The sequence below is a fragment of the Catharus ustulatus genome, chromosome 26, assembly GCF_009819885.2.
Source record: "Catharus ustulatus isolate bCatUst1 chromosome 26, bCatUst1.pri.v2, whole genome shotgun sequence".
Classification (NCBI taxonomy): Eukaryota; Metazoa; Chordata; class Aves; order Passeriformes; family Turdidae; genus Catharus; species Catharus ustulatus.
Window position 1 is genome coordinate 3,198,381 of NC_046246.1, and position 19,200 is coordinate 3,217,580.

At 47.5% G+C, this 19,200-nt stretch overlaps 1 protein-coding gene and 1 long non-coding RNA gene across 3 annotated transcripts; one reads left to right on the forward strand and one right to left on the reverse strand.

Annotated features, from left to right (window-relative positions):
* The first annotated feature begins 63 nt into the window (after positions 1–63).
* On the forward strand, positions 64–18,292 carry MTF1 (metal regulatory transcription factor 1). 2 transcript variants are annotated; one of them, XM_033080782.2, is made up of 11 exons: positions 64–139; positions 422–883; positions 5,091–5,329; positions 6,953–7,084; positions 7,564–7,637; positions 8,155–8,288; positions 8,762–8,839; positions 9,501–9,603; positions 11,105–11,664; positions 12,432–12,498; positions 12,597–18,292. In XM_033080782.2, the coding sequence occupies exons 2-11, from the start codon at positions 473–475 to the stop codon at positions 12,989–12,991; spliced, it is 2,193 nt and encodes a 730-aa protein (XP_032936673.1). In that variant the 5' UTR covers positions 64–139; positions 422–472; the 3' UTR covers positions 12,992–18,292. The 2 variants fall into 2 exon arrangements, with proteins under 2 accessions (XP_032936673.1, XP_032936674.1); XM_033080783.2 differs by having other exon boundaries at positions 86–153.
* Positions 18,293–18,602: 310 nt separating this feature from the next.
* On the reverse strand, positions 18,603–19,186 carry LOC117007536. The gene is made up of 2 exons (XR_004420155.1): positions 19,115–19,186; positions 18,603–18,966 (listed from the first exon to the last, which is right to left on the reverse strand). It is a non-coding gene; the product is annotated as an uncharacterized LOC117007536 (long non-coding RNA).
* Between the last annotated feature and the right edge of the window lie 14 nt (positions 19,187–19,200).

The following is a 19,200-nucleotide window of genomic DNA, read 5'->3' on the forward strand; positions in this document are numbered from 1 at the left end:
TCCGCCCGCCCTCCTCCTTCCCGTCAGCCCCCGCGGCGGGCGCGGCGCTCCCGGCGTGCCGCGCGCGGCCGGAAGCGGAAGTGGGGTCGCGGCGATCATGGTGCCGCTGGGGCGGGGAAGGAGCCGCCGCCGGCACCCGGTGAGCGGGCGGGGGTGAGTGGGACAGGGGAAGGGAGGAGGGACGGGCCGAGCAGAGCCGAGCCTAGCCTAGCCGAAGCAGTGCGGCTCGCGCAGCCGGCCGTAGAGGCTCTTCGCGGGACCGGGCCGGGTGGGGGTAGTGTCACGCTCGGGGCGGGACCGCGGGGCTCGGCCCGGCCCGGCCCGGCCTCGCCTCACCGCTACCGGCCGCCCTGGGGCTGTGCCTGCGAGCGGAATGGGGCCTGGGCTGGCCGCACCGCCTGACCCCGTACGTGTGTTACAGATGAGCCGTTCCGGCCGGAGCTCCCGGTAGCGCGGTGAGCAGCGCGGAGCCATGGGCGAGAACAGTCCCGAGGGCAACGCCATCTACTATGAAGCGGAGGAAGACGACTTAACCCAAGATGAAAATATGAGGTTTTCTGACAAAAACGGGTTGGTGTCCTCCTCGTCCGGGACGGTGTATGACAGGACAACTGTGCTCATAGAGCAGGACCACAGTGTGCTGGAAGATGAGGAGGATGAAGGACAGTGTGGTGATCACTTGCCTTTTCTACCCGAGGGTCATGAAGAAGGATTTAATTTAATAGCAGATCATGAAGGGATGTCACAGGGTTATGTGCAACACATTATTTCTCCAGATCAGATTCATCTAACAATAAATCCTGGTTCAACTCCCATGCCAAGAAACATCGAAGGAGCAACACTCACTTTGCAGTCTGAGTGCCCAAAAACCAAGCGTAAGGAAGTGAGTAGCTAAATGTCATTCTGGGTTTTGTGCACCTTAAAGGCTTTGAAAATAGGCTTTGCAAGACTGTGTTTCAGGAGAGGAGCAGTAGTTCTGCTTGTTTTTGAGGGGTTTTGTGTAATGGAGTGAATTGCCCTCCACTAAATCTGCTCTCGTTGTCATCCCCAGCCTCCCTTAAAACCGTGTCCCAGCCGACCTGCCAGGGCCATCCCTCCTCCCTCTGACACCACCTGCTGCCCTAGGAACCTGCCAGAAGGCACTTTGTGACACTGGATGGCAGGAGGGTGTGGCAGTGACACACCTTTGTGTGTAATTTTAGTGATCTTCAGGTTTTCTTCTGGTCGGGTCATGATTTTGTGAGTTCAGAGGTAGCTGAAACAACCTGAGCTGTTGCTCTGCGATTGGCCCCTGTACATTCTCAAGAGAAGCACATTCAGGTCACAGTTATGGGCCAGGCTGTTGCTGGGAGCTGGAGTACCAAATGTGAGATGCCAAATTTTAAATTCCTTCTAGTTTGATTGTGTCACAGGAAGACTGTGAGAAGGAGAGGGAAGCTTTAAGCTGCCATCTGATGTGTTTTGAGAGCTCAGGTCAACCTGCAGGGTTCAAGTGGACTTTACTCTTTATTCTGTTTCCCTGATGAATTCTGTCTGGATGCACAGTGGGGAGGGCTTGTCTTGGGAAGTTGACTGTGACAGCAGCTCAGGGACAGCTTAGTGCTCCTTTTTTGGCCTGAGTTGTGTGAGGGGTGATGAGTCCAGGTGGCAGTGGCAGCCCTGGCTGTGACACTGAGTCCTGTCCATCAGCACAGAACTGTCACCATCGTGGCTGAGTGCTGGGGAAATGGGCCTGGGGAGTGTCAGCTCTGCAGCTGGGGAACTTCTGGACTGAGATGTGTTCAGCAAACCTGTTTGAGTCTGCTTCTGACAGTGACTCATGTTAGCAGCTTCTGCAGCATGGAGCTGCTGAAGAATTCCACTCTCTTTCCTCTTCGTGGGGCCCTGAGCCACTCCCAGAGCAGAGGGTGGGAGCTAAACAGGGTTAATGGCTGCATGTGTAATTAAATTAATTTTTAACCCTTGCTTTTTAGGCAAGGCTTGTAAGATGTGGAATTTCCTAGTATATGAATTTATTTTCCATTTCTGGAATTGCTTTCCCAGAACAGGGAGCAGTGATACCATTATGTGAAAGCCCTGAGCACGTGTGAAAAGCCTTTTTGCCTGCTGTTTCAAAGGTCTGATTAGTTGTCTGGAGTTGAGGAAAGGAGAGCTCTAAAGCTCCCAAACATCTGAGTCATCTCTGAAAACCAGCAGCTCTGTTCTTTGGTACTTCCAAAAGTTTAAACAGTTTAAACACTTGAGATAATTGTTTTAAGGTCTTAGATTTTCAGGTCAGCCTTAGACATTTATGAAGCTAAAAGGGGGTTTTGCACTTTAGTTACCTTTGGCTTTTTAAAATTCTGTTATACATCACTCATTGTAGTTGTGTTGGTGGTAGTTGTGTTGGTAAGAGCAAACATGGTTACAGTTTCATATTTCAAATTCAGTTATTCTTTGTTCAGCGATGACACAGAAAATGTAGCCATTCAGGGGGAATATGGTAGGCTTAGGAAGAGTTAAAGGCAAACAGAGCAGTTACTGTAGACTTTGAACCAGGGTGTGAGTCTCTGTTTCCTCCAGCCCTGTTGGCTATTGCACAACCAGTTCCCATTTCTGAGGTAAATGCTGGATCACAGCTCTTCCAGTGTCCTCTGGCAGAGGCAGCAGCTCACTCTCCCCGGCCAAAATCCATGGCCTTTAGCTTCAGAGTTCCTGGGCCCTGTCCTGCCTGTCCAGGGCTCAGCCTCTGCTGCCTTGTTTATTTTCTGTTGTGCTTGGGTGCTGTGGCAGCCTGCAGCTCTTGCTGCTGTCTCTATGAGGCTTTCAGATAAATTTCTGATGGTTTTGTGTAAGCAGTGTAACACTAAAGCAGCGTGTTGATGTGCTAATGTGAAAAGAGAATTAAATGCTGGGGTTTCTCACAGAAAGGTTTGTTTTGCTCAGAATGTGGTGGTGATGCTGCTGCAGCCTGTGGGTTTGTGAAGTAAAGATTTGGCCTTTGAGGGAGGGGAGTGGCCATTGTCAGAGTTCAGGCCATTAAGCTGATGTTGCTACTGCCACCTTCCCTTACACGTGGGCAGTGACAGCTGGGAGCCAAACAGCTGAATCTGTAATTAACACTGTCCTTTTTCTTCTAAACTTAAATGTAAACACCTAGAAAGCTCAACCTTCCCTTGATTTTCAGGTAGTTCCTGCCTGTGTCAGATCCCTTGTGTACCATGGGAGGGATCATGGGGGATGTTCTGTGAAGTGTTAAATTCCAGCTACCTTAAAGCTGTAATAGGGAACATTCATTTCAGCATTGATGCACAAATTGTGCTGGATCTGGTGGTCCTGGGGAGGATGATGTACCCTCCTCATGTAATAAAATGTCTTTTCTGATGTTGGTGTGTTACTGCTCCTTTGTTGTGGCTGCCTCAGCACAACCAGACTTGTAACTGCATTTAGCATGCTGCAGTTCTTAGGCATTCAGTGGTAACTTCTGCCTGATTTGAACTGTAAATTAAGGGCAAATTGCTTAGAGGGAAATTACTGTTTCCTTCTCTGAGAATGCTGAGTGACTAGTTGAAAATGTGAAGGGATGAATTCCTTGTCTCCCCTGGTAGCTCAGCCATGCTGAGGAAAGCCAGGCTCAAGCACACCAAACAGACTGGGGAACCCAAAATGTTTCCCCTTCCTTCTGCTTCCCCAGCTTTCTATAGTGAGCATGGCATCACTTGGTCTGTTATATCCCTGGGTCAGTCAGGGTCAGCTGTGCTGGGTGTCCCCTCCCCACTCCCTGTGTGCCCCAGCCCCCTAAAAAATCCATCTCTGTATCATCAGCCCTGTGCTGAGCACAAATCCAGAACATGCTGTATACAAGTGAAGAAAATGAACTCTATCACAACCAAAGGCAGCACATGATGGTATTTCTGTGCTCTCTATAAAAGTCTCTTGTATGTTTCCAAATGTTTAATGTCCTCCAAGTATGAAGTTTTTGTTGAGGCAAGGTGAAGCTGAATGCCAGCCTGTTGTGGGAGCAGAAAGAGACCATGGATTGAGAGACACAAAAGATCACTCAGCTTTATAGAATTTGCTTAAAGGGGTCCTGCTGGCAATTTTGTCCCTACAAGCAGGTTGGAAGTAACCAAGAAGCAGTTTCTCTTTGGTTCTGAAGGACTGTCTAGAGCCTGATTTATAGCTGGTGTGACTTGCCAACTTGTCTGTTTGGCTTCTTTAGGTGTTGAGGTTTCTGAACTTTAAAAGGAAAGCCATCAGTCTGGTAATTAATGGTGGAGGATGGGGATAGGTTTATTCAGGCAGATCAGGGGTGCATTCTTTCTGCTTCACAAGAGAGGATGAGATTTCATTAGGTGTTACCACTCACACACTGGAAACTTCTAAACAATCCCTTGTGCCTGTTGCAGAAGTGGGGAAGGTACCAAATGTAGTTCCATGTGAAAATGTCCTAGGGACCTTAGTGGCTTACTGAGAAATCTGAGACACTTCTGGGTGTCCTTGTGACCTGATGTGATCCATTACAGTTGAGGCACTGACTGTTCCAGTAACCACAGAAGGAAAGAGCAGGGCTCAGTGAAGGCTGTTTTGGGATAAAGTGAAGTAATGAATGGACTGGTGGTTAGACCATGGGAAATGGTAAAAACTGTTTTGCTCAAGGTGTTGGTGGTAATTCAGCACACAGGGCAGTGGGTTTGAGCACTGTGACAGTGCATCTTCCTTTGTCTCCTCACTCCACAAATAAGTAGCTCTGCTGGAGGCACTGGACTAAAATGCAGGTGCTGCATGTGGTTTACCAGTGGACAGGTTTGATGGCTCCTCAATATTCTTTCCAACTGTTTTATCAGATTTTTAGCTAGAAAAATTTTGGTTTTTCCTTTTTCCCCTTTTGTTAGACTCCCGTTGTGCAAGACCAGCTGCTTTCCCATGTGCCACTCCTTCCTCACAGAGCACAGCACAAATGTTGTCAGAGAATTAAATTTTTGTGGGGAGCTTTGAGGTCAAAATCTGCTGCATTGTCTTTGATGTCTGACTGCATCAAAGGACTACATCCCTATCTGGAATCCAGAAATTATGAAAAATGATTAAGCATGCAGCATTTTGTCCTTCAGGTGAAGCGCTACCAGTGCACCTTTGAGGGCTGTCCCCGCACCTACAGCACCGCTGGCAACCTGCGCACGCACCAGAAGACGCACCGGGGGGAGTACACCTTCGTCTGCAACCAGGAGGGCTGTGGCAAGGCCTTCCTCACCTCCTACAGCCTCAAAATCCACGTCCGTGTGCACACCAAGGAGAAACCGTTCGAGTGCGACGTGCAGGGGTGTGAGAAGGCGTTCAACACACTGTACAGGTGAGGAATGTAAAAACTGCAGGTGAGGGGGTGTTCAACACACTGTGCAGGTGAGAGGGTGTTAAAAACTGTACAGGTGAGGGGGTGTTCAACACGCTGTACAAGTGAGGAATGTTAAAAACTGTGCAGGTGAGGGGATGTTCAACACACTGTACAGGTGAAGGGTGTTAAACACTGTACAGGTGAGAAGGCATTCAACACACTGTACAGGTGAGGAATGTTCAATACACTGTGCAGGTGAGGAATATTCACACTGTGCAGGTGAGGAGTGTTCAACACTGTACAGGTGAGGAATGTTAAAAACTGTACAGGTGAGGGGTATTAAAACCTGTACAGGTGAGGGAGTGTTCAACACACTGTACAGGTGAGGAATGTTAAACACTGTACAGGTGAGGAGTGTAAAACACTGTACAGGTGAGGGGGTGTTCAACACACTGTACAGGTGAGGGGTGTTAAACACTGTACAGGTGAAGGGTGTTAAACACTGTACAGGTGAGAAGGCGTTCAACACACTGTACAGGTGAGGAATGTTCAATACACTGTGCAGGTGAGGAGTGTTCAACACTGTACAGGTGAGGAATGTTAAAAACTGTACAGATGAGGAGGTGTTCAACACTGTACAGGTGAGGAATATTCACACTGTGCAGGTGAGGGGGTGTTAAACACTATACAGGTGAGGAATGTTAAACATTGTACAGGTGAGGGGGTGTTCATCACTGTGCAGGTGAGGGGATGTTCAACACACTGTATAGGTGAGGAATGTTAAACACTGTACAGGTGAGATGTTCAACACACTGTACAGGTGAGGAATGTTAAAAACTGTGCAGGTGAAGAATGTTAAAAACTGTACAGGTGAGGAATGTTAAACACTGTACAGGTGAGGAATGTTAAACACTGTACAGGTGAGGAATGTTAAAAAATGTGCAGGTGAGGGGATGTTCAATACACTGTACAGGTGAGGGGTGTTCAATACACTGTGCAGGTGAGGGGATGTTCACCACTCTGCAGGTGAGAAATGTTCACCACTGTGCAGGTGAGGGGATGTTAAACGCTGTACAGGTGAGGGGGCGTTGAACACTGTACAGGTGAGAAAGTGTGCAACACTGTCCAGGTGAGCAGGTATTCAGCACTGTCCAGGTGAGCAGGTATTCAGCACTGTCCAGGTGAGAAGGTATTCAGCACTGTACAGATGAGAAGGTATTCAGCACTACAGGTGGGAAGGCTCTGACGAGTTTTCCTGTAGGTATGGCTGTTGCTGTTCTGCACATTCCATCTGCTCTGTGTTTATGTTTGAATACATTTGGTTTGCTTCTTCCATGTACAGGTATGAATATAAACCCCTAAGTGTGACAATGCTGTGCAAAGGGTAGGATGACAGAACTGTGGTGACTTCTTTATATTCCAATAGCATTGGAGGTGGTGCATGAACACAAAGGCCTCTCTCATTTCTTGGAGAGCTTTGGAACTGATAATGGCAACTTCCATGAGCTCATTACCTTCTGCTCAGGATATGTTAAACCTTTGATCCTGTACTGCTCATTTGAAAGAATGGCTTGCTTGCCTCAGGCCAAGGCTGTCTTATCCTGCCAGTTCTAAGAGAGGTTTTTTGGACATGATTTTTAGGTTGAAAGCACATCAAAGGCTTCACACAGGGAAAACATTTAACTGTGAATCAGAAGGCTGCAGCAAATACTTCACAACGCACAGTGACCTGAGGAAGCACATTCGAACACACACAGGAGAAAAGCCATTTCGGTGAGTGCTGGGTGGCACTTCTGCCTTCTGGGGCTCAGGTAATGAGGCACCTGTGCCAAAAAGCAGCTGTCACTGCTCTGAATGGAATGGTGTTCTCCTGAAGAACATGTACTGGAGCATGTTTGATCTTGAGCTCCTGTAGCTGCCTTTAACAGTGGATGCAGTGATTGTCCTAAAAGACAAAAATAGTTAAGTTTTTTTATGTTTTAAAAACCTATGCCATGATGAGCATCTTTTAAAACACATTGCTGCTCTCTCCTGGGATGCAATGTGTATTCCATGAAGGAGAGCCCCCAAGTGCTGCCTTTGTGCTTGGATTTTAAAGCCCTTCTATGATTGTAGCATGCACAGCAGCTGCTGGGGGATACCTGGTTGTTAACAGAGCTTAGCTTTGGGCCTGCTTTTTAGAATCCTGGGATATTGGGAAGCATGATTTAAGGTTGTAGCTCATGCTGACTCTCCTATGATGCCTCATTCAGGTGTGAGCATGATGGCTGTGGGAAGGCTTTTGCTGCAAGCCACCACCTCAAAACACATGTTAGAACACATACTGGTAAGTTCTGTTTTATTTTCAAAAATTTTTCTTTAAATGATCTTATTGAGTTTGTACTAACATTCAGAATCCTAATGTGAATTTATAGTTACATACAATATGGGAGTGACACTAAGCTGAGAAGCTCAGGTGACACATGTGAGGGAGGGGATGGCATCCATAGAGACCTTTGCAGGCTGGAGGAGTATGCCCATGAGAAACCTCATGAGTTTAAAAATGCCAAGTGCAAACTCCTACACCTGTGTCAGGCCAATCCAGATTTTCCATTTATGCAGTTATATTTATGCTTGAATTCTATGAACCTGTTTTCATAAATGTGTCAGTAATGGTCCATAACAATTAAATATTGTGTTGTGTGCCAGTTCCGGTGGTGAAATGGAAGCACTCACCTGCAGACTGCCAGCAATACTGATTGTGTGAAGGAGCATTAAACATTTTGTTTGCATGAAATGCTGCTCTCCCAGGTGCTTTCAAAGTGTGTGTCTGACATGTTACATGTCTTCTGTGCTGCCTCTAGGGGAGAAACCCTTCTTCTGTCCCAGCAATGGTTGTGAGAAGACTTTCAGTACCCAGTACAGTCTCAAGAGTCACATGAAAGGTCATGAGAAGGGACATACATATAATGCACTTCCCAATAACAATGTGTCTGAGGTTGGTAGCACTTCTCCTTCTGTGTTAGGTGGATATAAACCTGCCTTGGGGAAGAAATCATTTGGTCTGCGGCTTGTTCTTAAAGTGTAACATTTAAGACTGGGATTTTCAAAGGGAGTTGGAAGTGCTCACTTTGCCATGTGTGCATGTGTGTGTTTCACTTGGAATCTGGGGGGTAAAATAGATACTAAGTAAAAATACTACCTGGGATTATTTAATTTTTTTATTTTCTAAAAGTTGATTTGTTCCTATGCTAATATAAAATTCTGGGTTATATGACTTTTTGGAAGTACTTTGACAGAGATGTTAAGAATCCTTGATATCTGCCAAATATCCTTTTCTTAAAAATCTTACTCCTTTTAGATTTTAGAACTGAGACCTGAGTCCCATATAAGCAGAGTATAGACTCTCAAAAGTAATTTAAATAATTTCTGACATTAGTATATAATTCAAATTGTTTTTCTTTTTCACAGGATACAAGTCACTCACTTTGTCTGAGTGACTTAAGCCTCATATCAACAGATTCAGAATTGCGGGAGAACTCTAATCCAGTGAGTTATTGTCCTGGGATTGCCTCATCCTCATTTGAGTTTTGATTTTCTCCTCCAAAATGTGCAGTGCTTGGTTCAACCTGCTGTAGAAAGCTTTGCATCTGATTATTCCATAAGAGTGTTCTTGCTTCTTGATAAGTGTTGAGTGGGCTTAGATTTTCCACAGAGAAAAATGAGATGCTGAGGAGATTCTGCTTTCTTTGTGCTGTGGGAGCAGGGTGCAGCTCTTGTGTGTGTTCTGCTCCCTGAGCAGTGTGGGTGACTAGAATTGCATAGTCCAGGTTATAATCTAAATGGAGCTATTTTTTTCTGCTCCAGAAAAGGTTCTGCAAGCAGCCAGTTAATGTCTGTTTCTGATGGAGTACTGCAAGAAAGAAATAAGGGTTAAACAAAGTGTGGATGCAGAAGAATATATTCTACTTTTGAAGGAGTTACTTAATTTTGTAGGGGGTTTGCTCATTATGTTGGTAAATTTGATTACAGGTAATAAAAGCTAGGTGTAAATTTACAGCATGTAAGAATTTGTATATGTTGCCATTCCTGAGGGTGACTGGTTCATTGCAGGATTGTTTCTGATGTGCACATGCTGCTGGACTGGGGTTTGTGGAGACCTGAGATCCAGCATTGTCTGATTTCTTCCTCTTTGTTTTCTGTTTGTCAGACACATGGACAGGACCTCAGCACAATCTCACCAGCAAGCATCTTTGAGTCTATGTTTCAGAGCCCAGACCACACTGCAAATCAGGATGACTCTCAGCAGACAGGTACCAGTTGTATCTGCAGTGCTACTAAAGAGAACTTTTTGGCAACTCTGCATGCATGTACTGAATTCAGCATTTCAGGCTGAAACTTAATGCCCAATGTATCTCTAAGAAGCAAAAAGTACAGTAATTTCACGATTATAAACCGCACCACTTTGACTAAAATTTTGGTCCGAACCCAAAGTGTGGCTTATCAGGTGCGGCTTATATATGGACAAAGAACAAAAAGTTACTGTCCTAGTTTGGAGGACAGGTGTCTGCTGAGAAAGGCAGGAGCTTCTCTTTGAAATGGAGAATGTAAACCCCCTCCCTCCAAATTATTATAATTTTGAAATCAAGGGGCTCTCAGGCAAAGATATGGGAATTAGGAATAACAGTTCTTTACTAGGGAAATTAAAATAGAAATACAGCACTACAAAGAACAAACCCCAAGCCCTGACACAGTCAGAGTACAACCTGACAGCCGTCAGTCAGGCAGGGTGTTGGCAGCAGTCCCATCCCATGGTGGCTGCATCCTCCTGCAGTGACAGATGTGGCTCAGTTGGAGCAGTGCTCCTGTACAAGGTGCAGTTTCCTCCCAAGCTCCAGTGGTGATGTGGAGCAATCCCGTTTCCCTCTGGAGTCCAGTGGAGAAAGGGGCTCCCTTAGTGTCCCAAAACCTCTGTTTTTATCCTGGTAAGAAATGTTGGGCTCTTCTCCCTGGCTGGAGCAACTCCCAATGGGATGCAGTAATTTTATCAGTCCCACAGTGGGACTCAATGGCCATGAGCAGAAAATGACTGGCTGGAGGAAGGATGGGTTGTGAAAAGATAAAGAACACTGCCCCAGCTGGTTTATAAACCATGGCCATGAACAGGAGATATCCCATGAGATAAAGAACACTGCCCCAGCTGGTTTCAATGGATGCCCATTAGCAGAATATCTCCCACAGAGATCAGGATCACTGCCCCACCCTCAACAGATGGTGATAGATAAGATACCTTTTATCACACTCTGTATTGTAATGTGCGGCTTATAATCAGGTGTGGCTTATGTGTGGACAAAGAATGAAAAGTTGCTGGCACCCGGAAGTGCGGCTTATACTCAGTGCGGCTTATAATCGTGAAATTACTTCAGTAATTAACTTCAGTGTTGGAATTCATTGGTGTTGGAATGCATGGTGTGCCCAGGGGAGGTGACCCAGCACTCTGTCCTGCAGTATTGACCCTGCAGCTCCACCTCATCCTGTTCTCAGTGTTCCCTCTTGAAGTTGCTGCACAGCCTGGCTGATGAAAGGCTTATTAGAGAGAGCTGATGATCCTGATCAGACTCTTTGTAGAGCCCAGTGTTACCAACTTCCTGAATTTGCAGCTACTTCTAGATTTCACTGTCTAGGATTGCTCTTGAACGTAGTAATGCTTTACTTGGCAAAAATCCATCAGCTAGCTGTTAAGTTCATTGAAAAAGCAGTTTATTCATACCTAATGAGAACAGATGTAACTCTGTTTTTGTGTTTCTCTTTCAGCGGCTCCCTTGATTGAAGGGTTTAACGGCGACGCGGACTCGGTGGCTGCGGTGCCGCCCCCAGCAGGAGACGCAGCCTCGCTGTCCCTGCCCCTGGTCCTGCAGCTCGGCCTCCCTGAGCCCGCCCAGGCGGCGCTGCAAGGCTCGGCAGCGCCCGCTGCTCCCTCCTCCATCGCACCCAGCTCTCAGCCAGCTGCGTTTGGGAATCCTGCAACTGCTTTACAATCCCCAGAAGTGCCTGTTCCTCACAGCACACCGTTTGCAGCCGGTCACCAAGACTTCCTGCAGCACACCCAGCCTCCGCCACAGCCCTTTGTACAGGGACTGTCAGTGGTTGCTGGGGCTCCTGCCTCGACAGCCCCGAGTGCTGCTGAGCCCCTGCCAGCTGTAGTTCAGACTGTGCCTGTTGCTGCAAACCCTGTTTTGACCAGTAACCCCACTATAACCATTACTCCTTCTCCGAACACCGCCATTCTGCAGTCCAGCATTGTCATGGGAGAGCAGAACTTGCAATGGATCTTAAATGGTGCCACTGGTTCCCCACAAAGCCAAGAACAAATGGTCAGTACATCCAGCAGGGCTTTGGAACAGCTTGAACCATTCCTACTAGAGCCCTTGCTTTTGAAGAGGGAGGGGGTCAAACCTGTAAGACACACCCTAGGATGCAGTGTGGTGTAATGCTTGTCAAGTTAGTGTGTATGCACATCACCAGTAGACAGGGAAATAAGTAGAGCACAGAGAAACCCAGGCTGCAGAAAGATCTTGCTTTCTTCTTTTCCCCTCATGGTGGATTTCTGCCAGCAGGCATCAGTGTGTTTATCCAGAACAGGGCCCTGATGTACATGGGCTTAATGTATTACTTTTAATGCATAGAAGCACAAAAGACTCTGTAAAGGTTGTTTTTAGGTATTTTGTAATCTCTGTCTCTGCCTAATTTTGAATGATAATGAAAAGAGTTTTTTCTGAAAAGAGAATGTGGTTTTCCAGTAAATCTGGATAGCTGAAGCTTCGGGAGTTTTCTCTTTGACAATGTTGGGCTCTCAGCTGTAGGTGGACATGAGTGAAGGGCTGCAGGTACAGGCAGTGGGAGCACACACAGCAGTGTTTAAGAATTCAGTCATTGAATTGTCAAAACCCACAAGCTGAGTTTGCAAGGGATGTTATGCCCAATTTAGGACAACTGAAACAATACTTAGAGCCCCCTTTTCCTGTGTGTCTCTTTGGAATATATATATATATAGAGAGAGAGCTGCTTAGAATTTGAACATTAGAAATTTGATTCAAGTCAATTCACACTTTTTTCTTTTTTGTTTTTTTTTTCTTGAAAGCCACAAGTTCCAAAAGTAGTAGAAAAGGTGTTTTTTACCACTGCATTACCAGTAGCTGGTAACACAGGTAAGCATGACACTGAACTCATTTAACCAAGCTGATTTCTCTCTCCCTGCTGTGAAATGATGTAGTTCCATTGTGCTTTGTCTTTGTTTCACCTTCAGGAAACCCCGTTCAGCAGATTGGTCTCAGCGTTCCTGTTATCATTATAAAGCAGGAGGAGGCCTGCCAGTGCCAGTGTGCCTGCCGAGACTCTGCCAAGGACAAAGCCACCTCCACTGTTAAGAAGGAATGTTCCTCACCTGATTCAAAAGCTTTGGAGCAGCCAGCTTCCCAGCTGCAGCCTCAGACCTTTCCTTCCTCCTCTGCTCCTCCTTCCTGTGGGCAGAGGAGTCAGGTAGTTAACCCTTCAGACTCCCAGACTGAAACGTTAAGTGCCATGGATGTATCGGACTTCCTGTCCCTCCAAAGCCCTGAAACCCCGTCTAATATAATTCCAATTGAAGCACTACTGCAGGGTGAGGAAGAAATTGGTTTGAATAGCAGCTTCTCTAAGTGAAGATGTTCCAGATTTTCCTTTGCACCTGGAGGGTAAAACCCTTCTCCTTAGAAGCAGAAACTGAAGGATCGATTTTTACTCCTTCCTCTTTGGAAGTTTTGTGGCTTATTTCTGCTTCATGGATGTCATCTTAGTCACGTCCCAGGTACATCCACCTTTGAGATTCTATCTAAAAAAAGAAAAGGTAAAAAAAAAAAAAAAGCTAAGTTATATATGAACTGTTTTGGCTGCACTGTCTGTCACTTTTGCTTGTCATATGTGAACACAGAAGTTAAGGTTACTCGTGTGCAAAAAGATTTTTAAAGGAAAAGGGGGGTTACTTTGTCTCCAATTGCACATCACTTACTTTTGGGATTAAGGTACTGGCAGCAAGTGGGTCTTTGTTACAACTTCTTGGGTCTCTAATTTTCTTCTGTCTCTCATGTCTCTACTAACCATGCACTAAAGGGGAGCCCAGGAGAAGAGGCTGCAGGGGGAGGAAATGGCATGGCTGGGGGAGGATTGATCTGCAGTGTGATTTGAATGCAATTGTCACATACCTGATGAGGAGCTGGTGCCTGGTTTTGCTGTGTACTAATGCTCCTGCTAAAGCCTCCAGGAGCTTTGGGGGAGTTTATTTCCTAATTCCACTAGGACTCAAGTGTGTTGCAGACGCTGTGTCACAACATAGAAGCACAGTTGGAGCTACTGCTGGCTCTGGCTCCAGAGTCTGTTTTCTTGGCCTCTCCAAAGGGTACAGTGGGTCCCAGGTGTGGTCAGGTTGGTGCCTGCTGCTCTTTTGATTTCTTAGGCTCTGTTCAGCAACAAGTCATCATCCTAACCCTGGGACTGTTGAATCAGGAGCACGGTGCCTTTGCTGGTTACTCTCATCTTTTGTGAAGAACAACCCTTAAAAAAATTTTTGAGAAAGATTCAACATAAATTCAGTGAGTTTGTCCTTCAGTTGTCCATACATGCTTCTTTTTTTTCCAGTGAGCTATATAATTTCTGCCTGACTCTGCCTCCAGCCTACTGCAATGCCAGCTTTTTGTGCACGGGGCTGTTTCTTGACTAAAAGATGTTACACAACAGAGTAGTTTTTCATATCAAACTGAGAGTCTATATTCTAACCTACTCAGGGTAAATCAAATCCAAACCCCCCCTTCCACCAAAAAGCCTGTAATGTTGCAATAAATGCAGTCTCATTCTAAATGGTTTATTTATGCTGCATTATTTTAAAAGATGTAATTTTATAGTTTTTATCCATCTTTCTGGCTTTTGCTGTCAGTCTTGTTGTGTTAAAGGAAAGAATATTAAATAGTTTTTATTCAGTTTACAGTGTTGTCATTAGTGAGATACAAAGATAATGACTGTAAGCCAATTAGTGGGGAGTGTCCCTGCACTCAATTTAGGAATGCAAACTGTAGTGGATAGAGATCTTTCACTCTTTGTGTTTGATCAGAGCTGCTCTCTGTACCTCCAGGGAGGGGAGAACCGTGTGAGTGCTGCCTGGTGATGACAGGAGATCACCTCCTGAACTGCAGAGGTGTTTATTCCTCCTGTGACATGCTCAGTGTAGCCTGACCAGCACAGACTGACTTCAGTGACCTCGTGCTGTTCCCCTGAGAATGCCCTGCCCAGGCATGGGTGGAAAGGGCCTGAAGGGAATTGGCCTTCCCCTCCTGGACAGCTTGCTTCTGATGAAGGCCAGAAAGGAAAGGACTGTGAGGGCAGACAGGTGTGCCAGGAGCACTCTGTGTCTGTGCCAGGGCAGGCAGCTTGGTGTTGGCAGTTGCAGGGATGACCATCACACACTCTGGGGGTGTGGCAGGGCTGTTGTGCTGGGGCTGTGAGTCCTGCAGCAGCAAGGTTTGGCATCCCCAAAACAGGTTAACAAAGCATTCCTTGTTTTGTTCCTGTAATGGCAATCCTTGGAGGGCAGCAAGGTGATGGCCCCTTTGCTTTTCTCCTACAGCTTCATTTTGTGCTGCACTTGGGTTGCATGGCAGCAAGAGCTGCATTGAACACAAAAAAACAGTCCCAAGGCTGCATGGTTGGGACCGTCCTCACTGAGGAGTCTCCTGCCAGCTCCTCTGCACAGAGCTGCACTTGGGAGGGAGTGAGCACTGCCTGGAGCTGCGTGGGTCCCTCTGGTGCCTCTCACTGTGGGCATTGTCTTTGGCAAAGTGCAGCTGTGCTGTTTGAGGGTGAGTGGGTGTGGATGTGTGCCTGTGGGACACAGCTGATGCAGGAGTGTGAAGATTCCCCAGGAGTTGTGGGGGTTACCTGTGATGGGGGACAGGAGTCCCAGATGTGGCCTGCACTGTGACAGCTGGGCAATTTAGCAACCACTTGTGAGCCTTCACAGCCCTCAGGGAGGCTTTGTTACTTTTGCTACTTATGACTTAGTCAACCTAAAACATGCTTCTGGTTGGACTAGAGAGCATCTTCAGAAACTCTTTTGTGACTGAAATGAGTAGAAGAAACTACCAAAGTCTCTGTACTGAGAAGCTCAGTGTGCAGCTGCAGTGATGAGCAGCAGTGCCCAGGGTCAATCTCTGCTGTTTCTCTTCACAGCTACTGGGATTTTTTGTTTGTTCCAGGAAAAGCACCATGTCCTGCTGATTCTTTGGTGCATTGGGTTTGCCATTGCCCTCTTACACGTGCATAGGCAGGCTGCTATTCAGGTGGAACTGGTTAGAGCTTGTACTGAGGCAGGAGCATGTGATTCTGAGCACACAGGTTGTGCATCCACTGTGTTTTACAGGTGTGTGCTTTTGTTGTTTGTCATCCATCTGCTTTCCAGAGTGTTTGTGCTGCGTGTGTCTGAGGTTTTTCACATTTGCATCATCCCCAGTACTGTGATCAGACTGTGCTCCAGGGCAGTCTGTGCCATGCTGGGATGGGAGGAGATCCAAGGGCAGCTGCAGCAAAGCCCTGAGATTCTCCAAGGCCAGAGATTTTCCTGTTCTCTCCTTGCTGCCCCAGCATTTAGTATATTCACTACTACATAGTTAATAAAAGGGAGAGTTTCTGCCCTTACAGATGTGGTGAGACATTGGATTCCCAGAAAAGGGTTCATGTGCTGGAGCCTCTGGGAACAGCGTGCCTGCCTCTACAAAGTCTGCATGAACCCCTTTAATTATCAGTCAGAGAGCAAAGCAGTGATGCTCTAGGTCACCTGTTTGTGCTGCTGGGGGTTTGCTTGGTCATGCACAGTTTCTAGAGGGGTGTACAAGCTTCAATATGTGGAGGGGGTCAATTTACTGACTTTGGTAGCTTTGGTTACCAAGCAAGCAGACTTGGCATGCAGCTGAAGGTTGGAGAAATTGCTTTTTGTGCTTGTAAGTGGGGTGAAAAATCAGCACTGATTGAATGCTGGTACTGAATTACATGGAACAAAGTACAAGTTGGACACTTGTGTAATGCTGAGTGTGCCCAGGAAGGCAAGTTTGCAGAACCTCATACTGGTATCTAAAATGCACTTTAGGTTATTTTATCTTTAACCCAATTGCTGCAATTTCTTTTGTATATACTTTCACAAAGTTTATTTTTGCTCTGAGTAAAAGTTAACAGGGGTGTGCAAAGATGAGCACTTAACTTGGTGCAATACCTGTAGCTAAAAGATCCTTGTCCTGCGTGGTCTGTGTGTGTCTGTCTGACAGAACAGGTGTGGTGGGTGCTGTGCTGCCCTTCCCCCATGCCCCAGACAAATTATGCATCGTTAGCAAACGTCCAATCTATGCAAATAACCCTCTGAGAGCACTGTGCTTCAGCAGCCTTTTCTCTCACGCTTTCTGGGGGCTGCTTGTAACTCCTGTTGGACATGCTGTGTCCCTTGATGTGTGTCCTCCTTCCCCTGTCCTCGTTCTGGCACCCACGTGGGAACACAAGTGACAAGCTGCTTTCAAACAGGCATGTTGCACCTTTGAAATTTGTCTCCAGGATGGTTTCTGATGTCCTGTTACTGCCTTATTTCTTGGGGGTGGCATGGCCACAGCCATCCACAGCGTTGTCCTTGATCTGCATCAATGCTGTGAGCTGTTTACAGCACTGCTGCTCCAAGGTAAACTGGAGCTCCAGGGGAGCTGTCCTTGAGGTGGTTGGAGATGAGCAGCTGTTGCTGGGTTGTTGCTGAGGTGAGGCAGCGGGGTCAGTGGGGCAGAGCAGCTCTGGTGTCACGTTCTCACTTCTGGGAGACACCAGGCAAGGCACAGAACCTGGCACTGCCTCGGGTGCTCCCCACAGAACGAGGACAGGGTGGTGTCTCTGCAAAATGATTTGAGATCTGTGGGTGAAAAGTTCTAGGCAGGAGTTACCTGAGCTAGCTGGGCAGAACTGTTGGAGTCAGTTTAGACTGTAAGGCAAAAAAGAAGAGCATGTCTTTAATAAACCCTAGGAATTTCTGACTGCAGAGTTTTTAATTGTATACTATTTTTTCCGTAACATATTTTGGAAGCAATGTCAAGTTTTTATAAATGTTACCTGTAGTCGATTCTCATGGACAGGGCTGAACTTTTTTGTGTCTTGTCTTGATATCTCTCACATGTTCTAGAAGTTGGATTCTGTGTCTGCACTGAGAAATGCAAATTAAACTGGATATTTATGTAGTAGTGTACATAGTCTAAGTGTGTGTTTTTGGAACTAGGTGAAACCCCACACCATGCTGCAGTGGTGTGCAAGCTGGCCAAAATTTGGTTCATTATGCAGTGTACACTTTCTCAAATAAATGCAGTTTCTACTTTTTCTTAAAAAAAAAGATTTCTTTTCACATGACCTTTTCCAGCAGACTCGAGGGTGTGTTTGCAGTGCTGTAGTTGCAGTTGCTGATGTTCCTGGTTTGACTCTCTTGTCCTCCCACTGCTCGGGCTGACTCTGCTCTGTTTTGCCTCACCCAGCCCAAACCCCAGCCTGGCTCCACACCGGGGGCAGCTCCAGCTCTTGGGGCTGGGGGGCTGCACTGCCTGGGGCTTTGGAGACAGCTGAACTAAGCCCCAGTTTCTCAAGAATGTGTGTATGGTTATAAAGGAATTTATTTAACTCTGAAACATGGGAACAAATGTGCTTACATTGAGCAATGTGAAGATGTTAGTTACAGGTACAGTACTTCCAAAGGAAGAGCATCTCCAAAACCCAAAAGAGTAAATATGAATTTGTATTTTTTGAAGAATGTGAAATAATGGTGTTTGCTTAATTGCTCATTTTGTATGAAGTTAATATTGTACTTTGAAATATCTGCAAAGAAGTGGAAATTAACCTTTTTGGAATTGAAAGCAATATTAATACTAATGGAATCCTAATTAAATGCTTATTTAAACATTGTGTTATAATAGTTTTTCCTGAGAGCATTCTATGAAAGAGGAGTGTGAGCATCCTGCCCTGTCCCCTTAGGAGGAGGAATTCCAACCCTGAAAGGCAAAGTTTGCCTTTTCACCCTCCTCCCTCTCCCAGCTTGGCCGCTCTGGCCCCTGAGGTGCGGGTGGGAGTTGGAGCCCAGAACTGCTGGGGGATCTCCCGTGGCACAGCCGGGTCCTGCACACAAAGCTTTGTGCCTGTGCGGCCCAGGGCAGCCAGGGCAGAACCAACCCTGGGGCTGTGCCTCCTCCTCAGGAGCACAGGGGGCGCGGGGAGATACAGACCAAGCTCGTCTCGCTTTATTTTATTTAATGCGATAAGGCACGAGCGCGGCGACACCGAGCGAGCTCCAAGGCCAGGGCGGGGGAGCCGTCACCGCTCCCTGCGCTCCTTCCCCCGGCCCGTCCTGGCGGACCTGGAGCCCCGAACGCCCCGGGCCCTTCCGCAGGGCCGAGCCTCGCTCCCGGGGCTCCTCAGGGCTCCCCTCAGGGCTCCCGGGGCTCCTCGGGGCTCCCGGGGCACAGCGCGGCCCGCAGCGCGGCCATGGCCGCCGTCAGCTCCTCGCAGGCGGCGATGCGGGACCGCAGCTGCCGCTGCCGGAGCTCCAGCAGCTCCCGCAGCTCCCGCAGGGTGTCCGGAACCTGCGGGGACACGGCGGGGACAGCGGTCACGGCCGGCGCCGCACGTACCCCCGGAGCCCCCGCTCCCCTCGGCCCTCCCGTTCCTCCCCACTCCGGACCCCCCGATCCCCCCGCTCCCCCCGATCTCCCCGTTCCTCCCCTCTCGCACCCGCCGCTCTCCCGCCGTCTCCGTCCGGCCCGCGCGCGGCTCCTGCGCGCCCCCGGTCGCCATGGGAACGGCAGTGGCGGCCCCGC